Below are 21,063 nucleotides of genomic sequence, written 5' to 3'. Positions count from 1 at the left end.
CTTTAATCTGTCCCTTTGTTGTTGTTTTTGTTTGGGGGGTAATTCTCAGCATGTTGTATTTTTAGCCATGCTAGTGGCTGTATGGATAGCAATGTCAGTCTGTCAGACTTTGGTTGAGACTGAAATATCTCTTAAATTTGGTACACACATTTATGTCCCCTCAGTAGGAATTGTAATAAATATGTTGATTAATTAACTTTTCAGATAGCGCCATCTTCTGGTCAGAATTCTGCCTCAGCTGTACTTTGTGTTCAGTGCTAATTAGCAAATGTTAGCATGCTAAGATGCTAAACTAAGATAGTGACCATGATAAACATACCTCATTGTTAGCATGCTGACATTAGCATTTAGCTCAAAGCACCACTGTGTCTAAATACAGCCTCACATATACCTGTTAGCATGGCTGTGGACTATTGGTTTTGATTTAGCCATGCTAGCACTAAAGCTCTAGGGGTGGCCATCATCAGAAATAAATAAAACATTTTTCAGTACTTTGGTTTATGACTAAAAAACTACTGACGGAACTAGTGATATGTACCTGCGGACTGGAACCATAGCTCGTTTTCATTTTATTAGGGCTGTTCAACCAACTACGTGTCTTCCTCAGGTCAAAATACACAGGATGAAATTGAGGAATATACACTGTAGCCTATGGCAAAATGACTGACATTATAATCATATATATAAATGTAATCCCTCATTTCCACCCTGTGGGTATTTGAGAGCTGTAGTTGGTTGACACATCGCAAATAAAATTAAAGTTTGCTTTGTTTCTAATGTGGTGGTACTACTGATGTGATACTGATTATGGATGTGAACATAACTCTAACATAACAAAACTAATGACATTCCCATCTGCCCAGCTGTTCTTTGTGCTAATTAGCAAATGTTAGCATGCTAACATGCTAAACTAAGATTGTGAAAATGGTAAACATACTGCTAAACATCAGCATGTTAGCGTTGTCATTGTGAATATGTTAGCAAAGCACTGCCTAAGCACAGTGTCACAGAGCTGCTAGCATGGCTGAAGACCAACCCAAACTTGCAATGAATCATGGCTCAGTGTAATTGTCATTCAGAGTTTCAGGACGTTCACATGTGAGGAAGGAAATTGGGACATTTCTGAAAGACAAAAGAGTATTTTGTTAAATGTGAAAAAAGATGTATCAGAGAAATCTGCAGACCGAGCAGTAAATGAGGCAAACTGCATGTCTGACTTATTTACTAACTGTCAAGGGGGTAACTTCCTTTATTGTTCATTGGTAATGGCATCTCTTACGCATGTTTTTAAAATGTGCTTCTAGCAGTCAGCTGGTAGGGGGTTAGTGTCTTGCTTAAGGACACATTGCCCATTGTGGGAATTGAATTGTTACTTTTGAGTTATGTCCGTGGTCTTTCTGAAGTCTCAGTCAGCTCCAGTATGGACTGTCCCACTGCAAAATGTGCACTCAAAGATTGGTCCTACTCTATTTCACGGATGCTTTGCATTGTGCACGCATTATACTTCCATAGGAAATCATTTCCCAGGAAGTGATTGATCAATATGCTCAGAGATATGACTCTTTTATGGCTGCAGATCATATTAAGTAGAAGGTTCTTCAGCACTTAATAGTTGCATGGGAATGTTCTTCCAGGAGGGAATTAAAAAAGGTAATCTAAATGCTAATTTCTGGTAATTTTGTGGTAGAGGCACCTTGTTCATTTTCTTTGACTTTTTAGTGGGTGGGAGAGACAGACTAGCATATTCCCTGCAGAGTGGTTCAGTTATAAAGTTCACCTCTGGCAGGACTTTTGAGTAACAAATGACTAAGAATGAACAGAAGGAATATCATGCTATCAAACTAACCTTTGTTCTGTCAGTGCTTCTGTGTCTGATGGCTCCAGTTGCCTTCAATTATATCAACAGGCTGGATGAGATCTTTTTCACATAACTTCCTAATGACATGTGTTTGCTTTAGTTAGGTAGGTTTTAGGTTGTGATACAGAACAACTTGATGAAAACCAGGTTATTTAGATAAACGGAAATAATTCAGGTAACCATGATTGACAGTCTTCCTGACATAACCTGAATTGTCCTACTGCAGCAAGCCACTATTAATTATTTTAAATTACAAGAACCAATAATGATCTAAAAGGTGCAATTTTGCCACAATCAATTTCAGACAAGAGCAGTGTAAAGTTAAAAGCTGGCTAACTGACCATGTTGACATCTGCTGGTGATATACTGTAGTTGTCAGCACAGCAGAGTGTTGCCAAAACTCCCATCAGGTCTGCCCCCCTGCTGATGCAAACACTACTCACTGTCATGCACTAGAGGGTGCATATGACGTCTAGTAAATGAGCACTGCATGAATGCACTGCTGGATATGTGCTTGAAATTAAAATGTGAAGGGAAATTGCATGTGGATGACATTTACTATAAGTGATTCTGATTTAAACATCTGGATTTGCCATTTGGCTCCAGTGAGATAACTTCTACAGCGCCCTCTACTTCTCATTCTGTCTGATTTATCATTCTCAAAGCTCCTCCTGAAGGCTCAGTTGCAACCACAACACTGATCAGACCAATACTAGCTGAGTACTATTCTGATATCTCAAACATTTAGTAAATACATTCTTCTTCTTTGCAGATTTTGATAAACTGAAACAAAATGCTTCACTGCTACTTTTAATTATAACGCCTCCATCTGCCTAAATAATTAAATTGATGAGTATCATTAGAGCGCAGAGGAGTCTGAAAGTTAATCTAACAACCCCCATAATCATTCTGTCCAGAGTGTGCTGATAAGTCTGTTTTCTGACCCAATGTTCAGGATAACAGCACCGAACAGTGTAGCTACTGAAGTAAAGGACAAAATGAGAGCAAGCCCATACACTGCTTGTAACTGAGAGATAAACAATCACTATTTCTTTTTAATATTCATGCTGACAGTACAAAACATGGCATATTGTCCTTTGTTCCCTGAAGATGCCCTCTAATTAATTGTGATTTCTTTGACATTATAAGTTAACGTAAATTAATACCAATTCTTACAGTACAATCACTTAATTGTGCAATACAAAAGTGGACCGTTGGCAACAGGAAAGGCAGAGGACCACGACCACAGTAATGTGTTAGTGAGGTATACAAATATAAAATGGCACTATAAAATAGCAAACTTAGATCCTTCAAAATCAGATACAAAGGGTCATACAAACAAAAGCTAAAAATCTACAGACAGGTTTTGTCTCTCTAAGTGTGTCTTCAGATCGTTCTTCATTTGCCCAGAGATTTGTCCAGGTTAGTCTTGATAGCATCCAGGAAGTCTGATGTGTTGACATAATGTTCATTCAGCTTGCAGCTGCAAGATCATAGTGCAGGGGTTACATTTGCAATAAGTAATAAAATCAGTCCGTATGTTAGAACATCATAATAAGTTTCCTAAAAACAGTCCACAAGCATATGTGACACACTCTAAGCATGAGTGTGGTATCTGAAAATGTAAACTCACTTGGCTAAACCATGGATGCAGCCTGCGAGGTCCTTGGTCATCACACCATTTTCCACAGTTTCCACACAGACTTTTTCTAACGTCTGGGAGAACCTGGAGAGCGACAGTGCAGAGTGACAAATTATTATGTAAAACTGCATAAACAGATATCCCATGAGTAAATAAAACTATATAATCAGATAACATACTTTATCAAATCGGGATTTCTGTCCAGTTTGCCTCTGTGCTCCAATCCTCTAGTCCAGGCAAAGATGCTAGCAATGGGATTGGTACTGGTTGGTCTTCCCTATAAAGCAAAGGGCATGTATTGTAGTTGCTTTGCATTCCCTTCAGATCTAGTAATGCCACCATGGATGGATACATTTGCATCCGGCTTTGTTTCCATGTTTGATGTGTTTGCACTGGCTTTAAACACTTCAAAAGTGTTAATAAGTGGGGAATCTCACAAAACTGGAAATATCTTGAAAAGGCTGATTTGAGTGACAGCTATCTGACAGTAGCAGTATTTGGCACCATCTAAACTTCAACTACAACCTAACTTCAAACCCAACACAAAGTCTTAAATTTAGGGTCCAGCCAAAATGTCCTCAATCTCAAGGTCTAAAAATCCAATCAGTTTGAGCAGAGGTAGAAGTACAAGAACATTGTATTTTGCTCCCAAAGTAAAAACACTCCCAGCATTGTCAGCTGGTGGCTCTCACCCTCTGGTGTTCACGGTAGTGCCTGGTGACGGTACCATGGGCAGCCTCAGCCTCGATAGTCTTGCCATCAGGGCACACTAGTACTGATGTCATGAGACCTAGAGAACCAAAACCTGGACAAAAAACACAGACAAACCTGTCAAGGTGATCTTAGTTCAGATGTAACTAATGAGACAATATGGCGTTTACCCATCATCTAATTAAAGTGTGCTTACCCTGAGCCAGAATGTCTGACTGCACATCTCCATCGTAATTCTTGCACGCCCAAACAAATCCTCCAGAAGACTTCAAGACCTGGGCCACCATGTCATCAATGAGACGGTGCTCATACCAGATCTTCAGCTTGTCAAACTCTGGCTTGTACTTCCTGAAAAAACACAGAATAATGAAATGTTTATGTCACCATAACAGTGACTGTTAAATTCAGCGCCCAGACCACTGAGCAATACAATTGGAGAAAAGTACACTGTTTGTTCATCTGGTTTTACATAATTTAATTGCAATGAGTCTGCTAAAGAGTTTATTTCTGGAGCAATGCACCAAGTCTGATTCCTCATCTGCACAGTATCTCACTTCTCGAAGATGTCTTGGAAGATGTCTTTGAAGCGCCCATCGTAGGCCTTGAGGATGGTGTTCTTGGTGCTCATGTACAGAGGCCACTTCTTCTGGATGGCATACTGGAAGCAGCTGTGAGCAAACCCACTGATCGACTGTGCAAAGAAAATATAACAATAAGGTAGAGATTTGAAATTGCATCACAGCAATTTCACAGCTGTCAAGTTGGTCGGCAACATGTAGCCTACAGCTGAACCGAAGCCATGTTTGCTTCTCACTGACCCGCCCTTCTCTGCTTCTTATTGGCTAGTAGTCCTTAACTAGGAACTGCGCATGTGCAACAAAGATCATTTAGAGACAAGATGTATCACTCCATAGTTAAAACGAAGCCTTCAACACAGGGTGAAAAGAGGAGCTGCAGCAATGAAAAACAATATGGTGATTTTTGAAAATTAAACCATGTAAACCTGTTCTGGTACAACCCCTAAATAGGATTTTGAACCTGAAAATGAGCATAATACCACCTCTTTTAAGATTATTTATGTTTATTATTTATAAATATCGCATTGGTATATCATTCATGTAAATAAATATATAAACAAACTCATTCTTACCTCATCAGTGTTGTACATTCCCATCCCACAGCCTCCTGCTTGAAAGTCATACACCTCCCACTCTTTCTGCTTGCTTCCATCAGCTGGGGAGAAAACCATCTTGAACTTGCCAGGCCGGTCAACAACAAAGTCTGTGGCCCTGTACTGTGAGATTAAAAATCAAACCCGCAGGTATGTAAGATTTATCTTCTGTCAGTTTGGATGCATCTCTGTAAAGGGCAAACACACATTTGTTACCTGATCGCCGAAAGCATGCCGGCCGATTGTTATGGCTTGTGTCCAACCGGGAACCAGACGAGGGATGTTTTTACAAAGGATTGGCTCACGGAAAACTGTGCCACCCAAGATGTTCCTGATAGTTCCGTTAGGACTCTTCCACATCTTCTTTAGCTTAAACTCTGAAAAGAAAAAACAGTAAACAGTTTAAAATACAAGATAGATAGATATATAGATATTATTGCTAATGCTGCTATTGGTTGAAATATGCTATAATATAAATTAGCACAAGCACAATTAACATATAATTAAATATCAAAATAATCAAAGTTACCTTCAACTCTGGCCTCATCAGGGGTGATGGTGGCACACTTGACAGCAACGTTGTATTTCATAGTTGCCAGAGCAGAGTCAATGGTGACCTGGTCGTCTGTCTGGTCACGGTAGGGCAGACCCAGGTCAAAGTACTTCAGCTCAACATCAACATTTGGCAGGATGAGCTGTACATGTACAAGATGTTTAATGTGTTATATGTATAAAGACAACTGCACAGCAAGCGCACAAACACACACACACACACACACACACACACACACACACACACACACACAAACACAGTCTGATGATTTTAAGGCCTAAATCGCTGAGAAGTAAGCCAAGTTTTACTCTGCTCCATGTACCTTCTCTTTGATGAACTCCCATATGATGCGAGTCATCTCATCTCCGTCCATCTCCACCACTGGCTGGTCCACCTTGATGCGCTTTGTGGCATCTGAAAAATGTACGTTACATTATCTTTCAAGCTTTACTCTGTTGCTCACAGCAGCAAGGAGGTGATGACACTGAAAATGTTGGGCAGAAACACAGTCAATGTTGTCTCTCGTCTGTCTACTTAACTTTAATTAAGCTTTAGGGTCATTCACAATTTGCATGTTTTCATTGCTTCAGACTGAATCCACTGCCTTGTATTAGCCCACACTTCCGTTCATTCTGGCTGGTTTGTGACTATCCCTGCAATCTGGTCAGTTGTCTTTAAACTCACATCCCTGTTGGATCATCTACAAGTGAAGAATATCTCTAAAAATTACCACCTTTTAACGTACTCCGCTCACCTGTGGAACCTCTCTGACCCACTAACTAACTGATGACAGTGACACACAGCACAGCCTGCTTTCCTTTTTATATCCCTTTCTTTACTTTGTTACGCAAAACTCATTCACGCTGAGACAGTGAAACTCTGCTGGACATTGTGACCTTGGGATTATATTACGGTTTTGATAGCAGTTATTACCTGTCAAGGCCTTTTTGTAACTAACACATGGACTTGCATGCCAAGACAGACTGGCACCAGCTGCTCATATGGGCTTCATAAGATTACTTTTTGTAACATACAGCCTGTTAGTGGTATAAATACATCCTTGCTCTCACCTGTGAGATTTATACAACAAATGATTCACATTTTATTTCGTATTCAGCGTGATATTGCTTTTTGGTTTCCTCTTACACATTTAAGTTTTCTATTAGGCCTGAGCAGTTTTAACTTTCTCTTCTGCCTTGAGTTTTGATACATTTGTATAAATGAAAACTGATTTAGGTTAATGGGACTGACTTTACTACTTTCAGGATCTTGTGATTCAGTGATGGCTTTACGCCAATCAGCCACATCGACTTCCTAATTACCTCGGTTTCCACTGTCTCTTAATTCAGTAGCCTACTCATTCATAACACGCTGTCCACACTGTAGACTATGTTTCACACCCAGGCGACCACATTAATGTTGTGAACCTCGGTGAAAATGCGCACTGCAATGGTCTTTGAGTCATATGGTCGACGGCCGACTTACAGTTCCTCTGTTGCGGTCTGTGGTGGCAGACGACGGCCGGTGAGAATACTGCGGGGTTTTCCGACAGCACAGCAGCTGCACTTCTCGATACGGTCGTCAGAGCCCTTAGGTAACCCGCCATGTTTAGAGACTGCGTACGGACACGGCCACTGGAACTGTACCTGCTTTTCTTATGAATGAATGACGGGCCGGTAAACTGGTGACGCCGGGCCTCTAAGATCCAATGACTTCCATCCACGTCAGCTTAGATAGAGGACCGTGAAGTGCGCACGTTGAGTTCGCCGTAGGCTCAAGTTCAATTCAATCCTTCTTCCTATTTCCTATCTCTCATGTCTAGACCGCTGTTTTCCCGCACTGTTGTTCATGAGGGATGACAAAGTAGGCCTATCCGAAGAGTAAAGACATTCACATCCGGTGTCTTAACTTAAAAGAAAACATGAGAAATTGAAAGATGGATAATCTTGCAATGTAAAGAAAAAAATAAATAAATAAAAAAGTGGATTTGTAGCGTCACTACAAATGACTTTCCACCAAATTTTACTAAAATCTGTTGTCAGGTTTTTACAGATAATAAACAGAAAGAAATAGAAAAATACACAACTGTCTTTGTGGAAAAAAGGCTATAATAATTGGTCACTTAACAATGTCCATTAAATGTATCTCTTTATGAAATAACAGACTTGTAAGCACATCCAAATGTAAAACATAATGAGAAGGGAGTATCCAATGAATCAGTAACAACAACAACAAGATGGCACATAACAGACAAATTGAAACGTAAGCTTTAAACTTTGTAGGAAATGAAAAAAATAAAAGGATTTCTTAAGGCACTTTGTATGAGACACACAAGGACATGACTGAGACAGAGCTCTTACAACTCATAACAACATTTTGCACTTAAATTAAAAGGTAATACCAAACATAACACACACACACACACACACACACACACACACACACACACTATAAAACAAACAAGACTAACATTCAGAAACAACACTTCTTTGGTTTCTATCAGTGTGCCACTATTTACTTGCTGGGTACCCAGATGAAAATCCACAATGGTCCTACTGTAAGGCAATCTGGGTTATTAACAGAAAGATCCAACTAAACCTGCTTTGTCTTTTAGCCCTACTTCTATAAAACGTAATAAATAATCTGTGCAAGGTTGAAAGGTGTCAATCTCATTTCCAACACAAGTACAAGTTTCTTTTCAGTATAGCTTGTCCAGAACAAATCAATACAGACATTTAAAAAAAAAAAAGAGAGACATTCACACGTTTATCTGACACTGGGTAAGCAGGAAAAAAGAAGAATTATTCGAACTATCCCTCTAACAAAGTGTTTGCTGAAAACACTAAGATGCATGCTGGTCTGCAGATGCACTTATGTGTCCACCTGTTTCTGAGGGCATATCAAGAGTTCTAAGTAGTGGCTGCCACAGAGCCTTTCTTCTCCGTGAAGAAGCTCCTGAGCAACATGACTTGACCGATGCCGATGACAAACAACATGACCGTTTCACCGATGGACCAGTAGGTCACCCGCTCGAGGAGATGCTCTGCTTTTGTGCGGTCATGCGCCTCTCTCAGTCGGTACCATGTCTGCGAATCAGCCACCACCTTCAGGATCTCGTGAATGGAGACGCAAGATGACTCCAACTGAAAGTAGAAAAAGTCAACACAAATTAATCAAGAGCAGAGCAATGGCCTGTGGCAAAACATACAGCGGAAGGTGGGTCACACATCCTCAAATGTTGAATTATATTCTCCAAACTGCTCCTGAAAAGATTCACTTCAACTTCCTACACTTTTCCTGCAAGTCTCAGGACTTGAAGTGGTCAAAATGTAACACATACATTATATTGTCCTGTATATAGTATAGCGTAGTACAGTATAGACTATCCATAACTAGGGAATTACAAATGTGGGCTGATATGGGGAATCTGATGATGAAGTATTTATGAAAATGGCTTTCATTTGTAACTCCAGTTTATGTAAAACTGAAAAGGAAAAACCACCCTCTAAAAGGGGCGGTTAACACGTCTCGGTGTTTCTGGTATTGTGCAATAAGGAGAGCACATTAAAAGACTTGCAGGTAAGATTCAGCAATGATTAACAAACTGGGGGGCACGCCCCCCTTGGGGGAGCATAGTGCCACTGCTGAGGAAGCATGGATGTTGAGAGTCCTAAAATTGCACGAGTGTGATTCAAACAAAAAAAGGGCTCTGACGCAAGCAACTCTATTTTGTTGAACTGGATCTTTTTTATTTATCACCCATGTTGTTAATGACTTTTTAAAATGATGTCCACCTTTTGCTAGAATCAGGGGCTTGAATTTTTTTTGGCTTCTAAAGGAGGGCAGAACAGAAAACGTTTGAGAACCTTTGGATACATGATTAGACTCTGGCTCCACCTTGTGGACTTAATATAAACCGTCTCACTTGAATCCAACATTAATGTAACAGTAACAGTTCTGCTTCATTTGCATCACCTCAACAGCTGATTAGTAAGCATGAATTACTAAACAGAGTACCTGCCACTGGAAATGCCACTGGTAGCTGCTGATGCCACTATTTGAGCTAGCCCCTGCTGGAAAAGTTTTTGCTACATATTGTGGTTTTCTTCTTCTGCTTGCCAGTCCACTAAGATGCATTAACAAATGTTTTTTGGGCTTTTTGTGCATTTTATTGAGAGTTATAGAATAGTGAATAGCATCTGGAAACAGGGGAGAGAGAGGGGATGACACCAGCAAAGGGCCACAGGCTGGAGTCGAACCCTGGAGTCAAAACCTGAATGCTCAGCAAGCCAGAAGGATTTAAACAAATCCCTAACATAAAGGCAAACATGCAATTTTCTGGTCCAGTGAACTATTTAAAGAGGTCATATTATGCTTTTTGGCTTTTTCCCCTCTCCTTTATTGAGTTATATATCTTTTTTTTTTTGCATGTAATCGGTTTGCAAAGTGAAAAAGCCCAAAGTCTACCCCAAAGTAAGTTCATATCTCCCACAGAAAACTCTGCTCTGAAATGTCTGAAAACAGCTTGTTTGTAGTCCAGCTGTTTCCCTTTGATCCCTGTGACTACACAGCAAAATGCTCACCAAGCCGCTGTCTGACACGCCCTCAAAAACACCGGTGGAAAAACACTCAGCTGCTGCAGCACACAGTGACAAGACATCTGCTGTCTCTCCTCTCCCTTCCAAACACTAGTAGTCCTTAACTAGGAACTGCACATGTGCAACTCCCAACAAAGATCTTGTAGAGAGGTAAGATATATCACTCCATAGCTAAAACAAAGCCTTCAACACAGGGTGAAAAAAGGAGCTGCAGCAATGTGCAGTATGAAAAACATATGGTGTTTTTTGAAAATGAAACCATGTAAACCTGTTCTGATACAACCCCTAAATAAGATTTTGACCCTGAAAATGAGTATAATAACACCTCTTTATGGGAGCCCATTTGATCTTTTGTGAACAGTCTGCCAAGTGACAGCCACCCTCTGGCCCATTAAAAATGTTTTGCACTGCAGCAGACAGAATTTGAGCCCCTTCTTCCTCAAGTGTAGTTGTAAAGCAAGCTCTTGAGTAGGGCTGCAACTAATGATTCACGTCATTATCGATCAGTTTTATTAATTGCTAAGTTGTTTGGTCCATAAACCGTCAGAAAATGGTGATAAATGTCGATCAGTGTTTCCCACACCCCGAGATGACGTCACTCAAATGTCATGTTTTGACCACATCCCAAAGATATTCAGTTTACTGTCATTGAGGAGTAAAGACAGTGACTAATCGTTGCATACCTGTTCCTGAGACTTACCTGTGTCAGTGCTCGAACACCAGTCATGCTCTGCAGGAGAGGTTCCTCATCTCCATAGCGGAACTCCAGGTACACCGTTTTGTGTGTAAAAGTGGAGAACTCGTTGCTAAAGCAGACCTTGTAGACGCCCTTCATGGCTGTGGTGTGAGAGAAGCTGTCGTACTGCTTCTTCTTCTCATTATACAAGACATTGTTTAGAGGATCTGTGACAAAGCAGTCCACATCATAGTTGCCTCCAGAAATGACCTAAAAGAAGCAAAAAATGACAGCTCACATGCATGTCAAAATAGTTGTGTTGTCCATCCATCCATCCAGAACCGCTTATCCTGCAACTGACTTTGGGCGAAAGGCGGGGTACACTCTGGACAGATCACCAGTCCATCACAACCACTTGCACTCACATCCACACCTAAGGACAATTTCGGAGACACCAATTAACCTAGCCTGCATGTCTTTGGATGGTGGGAGGAAGCCGGAGCACCCGGAGAGAACCCACACGGACACGGGGAGAACATGCAAACTCCACACAGAAAGGCCGGGGCAACCGGGGTTTGAACCCACGACCTTCTTGCTGTGAGGCGACAGTGCTAACCACTGCACACGCGCCGCCCTTGTGTTGTTGTAATATATGCAAATAATGAGCTGACTCACTCAAGTTGACTTTGCAGCAAACCAGTTGGTAAGAAAACATTTATCAAAATTTTTTTTAGGTAGGCTAAATTAATGAATGAGGGTGTCACTAAAAACAGAAACATGATAACTTTGGCAGGATCTTTTAAAAACGCACAGAGTGAACGGGATGAAGCTTTCAGAGTAACTTACCTGGAAGTCTATGTCAAACTTCACGTCTTTCTCTAGCTCCTCGTAGAAACACTGCTTATCGTTGTCAGGCAGCTCAAATGTGAGCTCAGTCCCGAGCACCACAAACACATGCAGCAGCAGACAGCTCAGTGCCAGGCACAGCATTGTGAAAGCATAAAAATGAATAGCTGGAAACTGCAGAGACACTATTGCAGGGATTATAACTGGCTTAGCTCTGACGTGGCACGAGCACGAACAACTTCCGGGGCAGGTTTGTTAAATTTTTGGTAAAAAGAAATTAGCCAATGGTTATGAAACGGCAGTTACTGTCAAACAAGATCCAGTTGCTAGTTTTGAGACTGCACATTTTAAACTACTTAAAGGCACGAATCGACAAGTTACAGCCACACATCTACACCGCAACCCGTCATGAAGGTTAGATTTCAAAATAAATGTCCAATATTTTAAAGTATCAGAAGTAAAACATTAGACCTATGCTGTATATCAGAGACAATGGGCCTGGTCAGCGTATTGGACTCCTGTTATTGAAGCACGGACGTGTAAGCAGCATTTTTGTTGCAGCTGGTCCAGACGCAGCTGAAATGCTCAACATTGCTGTTTAACTTGTAAAATTGCGTAGTACTAGTAAACTAACACACAAGATGAGTCTGACACTAACTCAAAATGTAATTTTTTATTGTAGATAGAAGCAAAGTACCAACATAGCAGTTATGGCACAAATTTCTTGCTATGATAACATAGTACACAAACAGGCATCTTATTCTGAAAATCCCAGTGGGTGCGTGCACACCACAACGCCGCACGGAAAGGAAGAACACTTTCTTGGACAGTTTTTTGGTAGTACTCTGACATTATATCAAATGAACTACGTAGAGTTATCCTAAACGGGAAGTTTTGCAATTTCTAATAATACTAATCAATTGTTTTTAATTGTGCTATGATCTCTCCGTTCATGCTTGTAGTCATTTGTAGTTACTAATTAACAGCCTAAGAGCCTAAGAGATGCAAAACTACGCAGAGGCAATGAGGGACTTCGTAGAGAGGCATGCGACCGTTCTCACAGTTGCTGTTGTTGCAGGTAAATCATTTCTACTATCATAAGGATATTAGCCTACGTAAGCTATGTTTTGTACAACGTCTTAAATGTCAGTGCAAGGGAAATTAAATAACTCTTACTACTGAGCGTATAGTTTAAGTAATAGGCTACTTTGTAACCCCTCGCGTCAGATAAGATCATATTTGTTGAGGCATTCACTGCTACTGCTGCTCACTTTGTGAACACCTAGAAATGTCAGTGGAATAGCTGTTTGAATCAGCACAGTGAAGTGTTTCACAAATACAAATATAAAGAGAATTTTAGTAATTCAGTTGTTCACAATCATAAATTAACATAATCTCTATGGTGCTCGAGTCACATCTAAATTATCCAAAGCAGAGGTTCAATTCAGTATATCATTCTCCTGTAAGGGAATTAGTTCAGCTTTTCATGTCACATAAACAAGGACCAAGGCATGGCACAACAGCATAAAGAAAGCTAATACAATTACAGGGAAAATAAAAAAAATAACCAAACCAAGGCATATTTCACTACATTGTATTTTTCCCCCCCCTTTTCTGTCAGGGGCAGGCGTATTGGCCTTGCGCAGGTGGCTGGCTGGGGGAGTGTGTCGGAGCAAGGTCAGGCTGGATGGCAAAACAGTCCTGATCACAGGAGCCAACACTGGCATTGGGAAGGAGACGGCCCTGGATATGGCCAAGCGAGGTGATTAAAGTTATTCATACACTTTCTGTTAGTTGCTCTGTTGTCGCAGCACAGTTATTATTTATAGAGTGGCTTTGGATTGACCTAAACTGACTGTAACCAAAACTACTAACTCAGTAATACTTACACTTTATTACTGTATAAATCTTGACTACATTCCTTATTTTAAACAAGGAGCCAGAGTGATTCTAGCCTGCAGGGACATGACCAGAGCCCGCATTGCAGCTGATGAGATCCGGCAGCAGAGTGGAAACGGTAACGTCGTGGTAAAGAAACTGGACCTCGCCTCGCTGCAGTCTGTCAGGGATCTGGCCAAAGATGTGCAGGAGACTGAGGAACGTTTGGACATCCTCATCAACAATGCCGGTATTTTGCAGTGGTTCTCCCTTACACGGGTGGCAGCAGTGTATATATATATATATATGTATATGTGTGTGTGTGTATAGTATATAGTGTGGGTACAAGCAGGATAAATGCAGGATGCATAAAGCAAACTTCATGACATAGAAGCACATTGCGGACTTAAATAACACATCACAGCTAAACAATTCGTACGATCAAAAAAAAGTCAGTTGATTAAAAAGGCATTTTATTTTTTCCAGCTGAAATTGAACCGGCTGTATTTATTGTCCTTTCCCAACTTTTATAGGCCAAAAAGTTACCTCAATTTGGGTTCTACTGAAGGTGGAACCAAGAGGTTATTTACTAGTTAGTTGTATTCCATATAAGTGTTTTTGTTGATTGTTAGGTATCATGATGTGTCCCAAGTGGAAGACTGAGGATGGCTTTGAAATGCAGTTTGGTGTCAACCACCTGGGACATTTTCTCCTCACCAATTGTCTTCTTGACCTGCTGAAGAAGTCAGCTCCAAGTCGAATTGTCACCGTCTCCAGCCTGGCACACGAGAAAGGTTTTGTGATTGAAGCAGCTGTGTGTTTTATCGTTTCTGAAATGTCACAAAACACAAATTCACGTGGTCGTTTCTGGATTTAAAAAATGTGTGATTTCTGCTTAAAGACTACACTGGATTGTTTAACTTGCAGGTCATATACACTTTGATGACATCAACCTTGATATTGACTACCAGCGCCAGAAGAGCTACCGCCAAAGCAAGCTGGCCAATGTGCTCTTCTGCAGAGAACTGGCTAAAAGACTGGAAGGTAGTGCCCAATGCACATTATGTGGCCTTAATACAGCATTGTTACAGCATTATTATTATGTAATGTAAGTTATGTTATTATTAATCTTCTACTCTGCAAGGGGAAAGACATTGGGGAATAATTCCCTCACATTGTCCCAGTTTTTAATTTCTTACATTAACATAAAGCCTAATGTAGAACAGATCTGATCAGATTTGTTTTTGCCTTGGTGTTCTTTTTCCTTCTCCCTTTCCTAATAGTCTGATGATGTTTCAGACACTGTAGCTAACTTTTGATTTGATGGATCCCTCTCATCAGGCACAGGTGTGACAGTGTACAGTCTTCACCCTGGGGTGATCCGCACCGAGTTAGGCCGCCACTTTTTCCCTACTATACCGCTGTGGAAGAGGATCATAGCCATGCCATTTATCATGCTGATTAAAAGTCCCTGGGAAGGAGCTCAGACCACCATATACTGCGCTGTGGACGAGAGCCTGGCAAACGTCAGTGGCCTCTACTACAGGCAAGTACATCTGCAATAAAACTCACCTGATTGTGAAGATAAACTTCATTGTTAATAGTTGTCTGAAATTCAGTGACATGGTTTATTACAGAAGCTTCTGCTGATCCATTAGAGATTGTACTACATCAGATTTGATTATAAGCACACTGTATTAGACTTTCGGTGATCCTTTCTCCCTATTTTATTTCTTCCATCATACAGTGATTGTGCCCCCAAAACGGCGGCACCGCAGGCCCTGGATGATGCCGCAGCCAAGAAGCTGTGGGATCTCAGTACTTCCATGGTTGGTCTGGCTTAAACACAACAGCAGTGCCCTTGTTTGCATGGGTGGATAAAACACAGCACTTATTTTTCAACGTTAAAAAGTATTGCATTAATAAGGATGATTTTACCAAGTTAATTACTTTAGACCAAAACAATTTGCTGATGAGTGAAACATTTAATCTCAGACTCCAGTCAGTTGATTGCATTCTAAAATAATTTCTTCATCTTTATATTCTGCATTATATTTTCTGCTTTATTGTATATTTATGGTATGCTGTCATATCCTTAGAAAAACAAGACAACACTTTTTAATCTGCCACCTTGGCAGATGTTTGCATTTTGCTGAGTAATTGTTTTAGGGTTTGAATACTAAAATGCTTAGGTGCTAAACAGGCTCTAATTTTTTCATCAAATGATTTGTGCTGCAAATTCCAAGAGACATTTAAGACTGCCGCTTTTATTCATGGCATATAACAGCAATTGCCAACATACAGTAAAGTTCTGTATCAAACTAATTGCAGAAACACAGTGATAAAAACGTAAAGCATAACTACATTTTCCTAATAAGTACAAGAAAGGGAATGAGAGCCTATTTGTGTGCAGTTTGAAGAGGTAGACTGTGTTGAAGTAGCGTTGAGGTGTTGCTTAAAGCCTGGGAGGTGACCTTGTGTGTCGGCAGGCAGTGAGAGGCACTTCAGAGGAGAGGAGATCCTCCACCAGGTGTAAAGAGGGAGTGGACACCTTGAGGGCAGAGAAGCAGCTAGTAGATCCAGAAGACTTGTCAGCTTACTGAGTGCCCTCCTGTGTATGTGTGAGTGTGTTTCTTTAAATAGATGCTGCTTGTTGTATGATCACAATGTCATTTTTGTGTTTTGTTGCTCTCATTGTAAACAGTGAGAATTGCACTGTGTGCCTTTTGTTGATTGAACAATACATAAGTTTAAAATGGGAAGCATCAGAAATGTAATGCATTTGGCAATAAATGTCTGATTAGAAGGGATTCTGGCAGTTACTTAATAAAAGGTGCAGTAAAGCTCTAAAGCTCTTACATATTTATTGTAAATGAGAAAAAAACATCCACAACAAATGAAACAGTATTTTAGAGTCACGTCACTTAGCAGACACAAATAGAGAATTCAGGCTTCTGTTATCAGGTTAACACATTTCAAGAACATGATATGTTCTGAAAGGCTGAATGTGGCCCCAACTTGTGTTTGAGAGCAGTTTATGCATCTTAAGACGTGGGAAAAACAGATGCCAGTCTGAGCTCCTTACTGGAAGCTCAGTTATTTAAAAGAGTTTCTGTAGAGCTCTTTTAAATGAAGCCAGATGAAAATATAAATGAAACAAAAGGAACTTAGATGTATTATCTTAGGCGTTTGAAAGAATAAAGCGTCCCTCAGCTGTTACACATACCGCTTTTTAAAAGGAAGTCATGAGGTTTTTCTCTATGAATCAACAACATGTGTGGATGTTATTTTTATATAACATCCTATGGATTTTCATATTCCTGTTTTCCAGCTCAGTTTGATGTTGATTCGTCATTTTGTATCAACATGTTTATTCCTGCAAAGTATGTTAAGTATGAGATGTATTCCTATATTTGGAACAATCCACTGTGTGATCTGTAATAAAACAGAAAAACGGCAAGGCTGCGTGTTTATGGGTGTGAGAATCGTGTAAGCATGTTGGTGTGAATCATATATAAATTACTCACCAGATTTTTGTAATCCAGTTCACCAGTTCCACGATCCTCAGCGTAATTAAGGTCTCAATAGATTATGTCAGTCATGCTGTATCATGTGTGTCATGAGTGTCCAAGCTCACTGTGACCCCTCTTTCTAAATTTGATGTCAATGGAACCATTTTTGGAAAGCTATTTTAATTTTAATGGATCATACTGATTTCCCAAAGCAGATTGTGTCAATCACCGGTTTTGCCTTTTAAGAGAAATACTTAATTTTGCCTGAAGTCTCACCTGACAAAGAAAGCTGCACTCTTGCTTTCTGTCATATTTCTGGGAAATAGGACTTAAAACCAGGTGTGCTCAGAACTGCCTGAAGGGAATTTGTTTTGATTAATATTCCACTCAATCTCGTGTTACATGACAGAAGCAGAAAGACAAACCTTTCCACTTTGCAGTCCTTGGCACAAGTTGATGTATCCAGTGCTAAATCATCAAAAAACCCCAAAAGATCATTATAGACAAATCACAAGATAGATTACAATGCAAGCAAAATGTTAGCGTTGGTTGTCATGAACTTGCATTAGCCCCTTACTTACCTTTTAGCCACTTACAAAGTTCACATTTTAAAACTTACAACTTATAGCTCTTATTTTTTGACATCTTTAAAAAGCAATACATTACAGTTCAAGTCATCCATCTAAAAATTGCTTAAAAGCAAACAACAAAAGCACAAAAACAGATATCAATCTTCAAAATGATCTCCAATTAAAATTGAATTACTTAATTACCCCAAAGGCTCTCTTACTCAGATGTCTCCAGTATTTGTAGGTAATGTCATGCACATGCCCTTATCAGTTCTCCGTCCAACGGATACAGAATCTATAGCTGGGCTGGAAAAGTGATAAGGAGATGTGAGCGACTACAGTGTAGTAACAGCTGTAAAATCTCTATCATACTGTGATGATGTACCTATTGTTAAGGGACGAAAATGAGTCCTGAGAGGTTTAAAAAGTCTCCAACCATGTACTGCCTGAAGCTGCCATCCCTTCCCTTCAAGTCCTGGCCCTGAAAGAGGAGTTCTTGAAGTTGGAGGAGATGAGATCTGTTGTCTTCTCAGTGATCTCTCAGCCACAGAAAAGGTCATGGGAAAATAGTGCCTCTCTGTCTTTTTCTACCATCTCTGCCAACTGAAAACCGCTCAGATCCTCACGCAGCGAAGAACTAGTTAAGCTTTAACCGGTCAAAGTGGACTCCTGCAGCAGTAGCACTTCACTGTTTGACTGCTGACAAACTTTTGAGACACACCCCATTGATGAGTTTTATTTCACTGCGGCCCCGCCTGGCTCGGAGGGATTTCTTGGCTCCCATTGGTCCACATTCAGAACTTGCCATACCTGCCCTCTGGCTCTTGTGGACGGGAGCCAAATAGTTCAGTTGTCAATCTTGAAGAGATCAGCCAGTGGGATGAGAGAGGCCAGGCTTGGCGGGTGTGTTCCCCACAGGTGTGGCTGAGAAGCACATTCCAATATGTACATACCTGTCAGCTCCTCTGGTATTCAGCTGCTCCTAGAAAGACCTCTGTTGACCACTTGCTCTCCTCTTTCCTCCTCCTGGGGCCCATGCAGAGGGAGAAGGAAATAGCTCCTGTTTCAGATGCATAAACAAGTGATTTTCTGCCCATGCTGTGTGTATGTGTAGGACAGAAAAAGGCTTCCCATGTGCATCAAAGGCTGTTTGGAGTGGATGTTGAGTATTCCTGGAGCCACAGTTGTATCTCATTATACACCCTGATATGTGGAGACAGTGTACAGGTGCAGGCAGTGGCATGTGCCCCCCCCCCCATAAAGAACATCAGATCATCTGCGCCTGTTTTCTCCCTCTGGAGATCATAAAGCCTTAAGCCTTAACGAGAATGTGTGTAAAGATTGCGTTGTCTGTCCCTCTGGTATGCAGGCTTCTCTCTCTTTCTCTATTCCAGCCATTTTCCATATGTCTTTCTCTGTCTTCATCTCTCTCTCTCTCTCTCTCTCACACACACCTCCTTTGTGGCTCTTCATCTTCTAGTGGATTGCTCTATCTCTCCCTCTTTCTCTCTATTCCTCTCTCTCTCAGAGTACAGAAGCGAACACTGTGTGCCTCAAGCAGGTGCGGGAATGCAGGTTTGCAGGATTCACTGGCCTAAAGCAGAGCAGAGCAGCCCATGCCGTGATTACCTTTGGACGAGTCTGTGCATGTGTTAAGCTCAATCAGAGCAGCCACAGTGACTAAGCTTCTCTGTGTCGTCAGTCACTTACATATAGAATAGCTGTAGCTCTCATCAGACCTTGCTTGTTTCATTTTGAAAAATGTTTCACCTCAGAAACAGGTTTGTCACCCAGTTTGACAATAGAGAACCACTGGTGTAAAATAAGATTCTGATATATGGAAATGTTAGCACCACAGTGTTAAAAATGATACTGTTGCTACTTCAAACAGAAATAAAGGTACTAATGATATCACACTTACCGGAAGAGTTTTGTAACAAAGCATCCTAAATGTGAAATACTGATCACAGCTAAGGCTGTGTGACTCATGAAAATAATATCTATTGTTTAATATACGGAAATGTCCCATGTTGGCTTTCCTCATTGTCTGTGTTACGTTCATGTGAAATTATGAGCCAGGGGATGTTCTTGTGGTTGGTATACTGAATTTGTCTGCAGTGTAGAGTGACTAAACGTTGACTAGATATAAAAAAGAAATGAGATAACCGACAGCAGAAGTGCATCAATAAAAGATGTTGGTGATGAGATGCTAGTGAGAAACTATCACACAATTAAATGTGCTTTAATTCAACAAAGAAAGAAATAATAAATATATTTCAATCATTATTAAACTCAAAAGTAGGTAATCAACTTAATTTCAAAGGGTAAATGTACTAATAAATGTTGTAGGGCTTAATATATACTGTATATTATATATATATATATATTTGAGTTGACGCTGTATCAGAGACGTGTTGATTCAACTCACCTGTAAGTAGTTCAGGGTGCACTGCATTATGTTGTAAGGTGTTCCTGTTATTTGGAGCACACTCAACATCCTGGGGGCCTCTTTAACAGTCCAAAAGACGTACTTAACATTACTTTATCCGTGTTATGTCATGACTTTTTACATCAAGTTTTCAAAAATCTCACATTTTGAGAATTGCTAATAAACATTTTGACTAATGAAGTTCTCAGAAGTCCAGCTGAAGATAATATGATTAATAACAATGGATATCCATGTGTTGCGTATCTGTGATTGGTGCTAAAAGTACTTCTTTCACAGCACAACTCTCCTAAATCTCAAATTAGACTTTTAGGATTTCTGTTGAAGTTTTATAAGAGCTTGGGATGTGGGGGTGGGGGGGGGGGGTGTGTCTGGATCAGGGGTGTCTGCGAGAATCCTAGGGCCCGGGCTGGGAGAAGGATTTTCAAATGGTTTTGAGGGATGTTCAGGCCCTGAAGCTGTACTCTGTCGCTGGGGATAAAGACATTGTCGAGTGAGCACACAGACAACAGGGGAGGTGCTGAGTCAGCTGTCCGTCTGGCTTAGCACACGCTTTGGTGCTCCGGACTCTTCACCGAAAGGTTCCCATCAGATTCTCAAGTC

General features: G+C 40.6%; 3 protein-coding genes across 3 annotated transcripts; 1 reads left to right on the top strand and 2 right to left on the bottom strand.

Annotated features, from left to right (window-relative positions):
• Positions 1-2,882: 2,882 nt before the first annotated feature.
• LOC123958630 (isocitrate dehydrogenase [NADP], mitochondrial-like) lies at positions 2,883-7,771 on the bottom strand. The gene is made up of 11 exons (XM_046032113.1): positions 7,421-7,771; positions 6,258-6,349; positions 5,912-6,077; positions 5,599-5,759; positions 5,362-5,505; positions 4,766-4,902; positions 4,408-4,559; positions 4,193-4,305; positions 3,680-3,777; positions 3,492-3,584; positions 2,883-3,341 (listed from the first exon to the last, which is right to left on the bottom strand). Exons 1-11 carry the CDS (start codon positions 7,539-7,541, stop codon positions 3,257-3,259), a joined length of 1,362 nt encoding a protein of 453 aa, XP_045888069.1. The 5' UTR covers positions 7,542-7,771; the 3' UTR covers positions 2,883-3,256.
• Positions 7,772-8,066: 295 nt separating this feature from the next.
• On the bottom strand, positions 8,067-12,317 carry tmed3 (transmembrane p24 trafficking protein 3). Its single transcript, XM_046032115.1, has 3 exons — positions 12,056-12,317; positions 11,234-11,479; positions 8,067-9,078 (listed from the first exon to the last, which is right to left on the bottom strand). The coding sequence occupies exons 1-3, from the start codon at positions 12,197-12,199 to the stop codon at positions 8,845-8,847; spliced, it is 624 nt and encodes a 207-aa protein (XP_045888071.1). The 5' UTR covers positions 12,200-12,317; the 3' UTR covers positions 8,067-8,844.
• Positions 12,318-12,782: 465 nt separating this feature from the next.
• On the top strand, positions 12,783-17,393 carry si:ch211-107o10.3 (uncharacterized protein LOC407663 homolog). The gene is made up of 8 exons (XM_046032114.1): positions 12,783-12,892; positions 13,018-13,133; positions 13,677-13,817; positions 13,992-14,183; positions 14,566-14,727; positions 14,861-14,977; positions 15,275-15,479; positions 15,681-17,393. The coding sequence occupies exons 2-8, from the start codon at positions 13,058-13,060 to the stop codon at positions 15,775-15,777; spliced, it is 990 nt and encodes a 329-aa protein (XP_045888070.1). The 5' UTR covers positions 12,783-12,892; positions 13,018-13,057; the 3' UTR covers positions 15,778-17,393.
• The last annotated feature ends 3,670 nt before the right edge of the window (positions 17,394-21,063 follow it).

The sequence above is a fragment of the Micropterus dolomieu genome, linkage group LG20 (assembly GCF_021292245.1).
Source record: "Micropterus dolomieu isolate WLL.071019.BEF.003 ecotype Adirondacks linkage group LG20, ASM2129224v1, whole genome shotgun sequence".
Classification (NCBI taxonomy): Eukaryota; Metazoa; Chordata; class Actinopteri; order Centrarchiformes; family Centrarchidae; genus Micropterus; species Micropterus dolomieu.
This window is presented reverse-complemented; position numbering and strand designations above follow the sequence as displayed.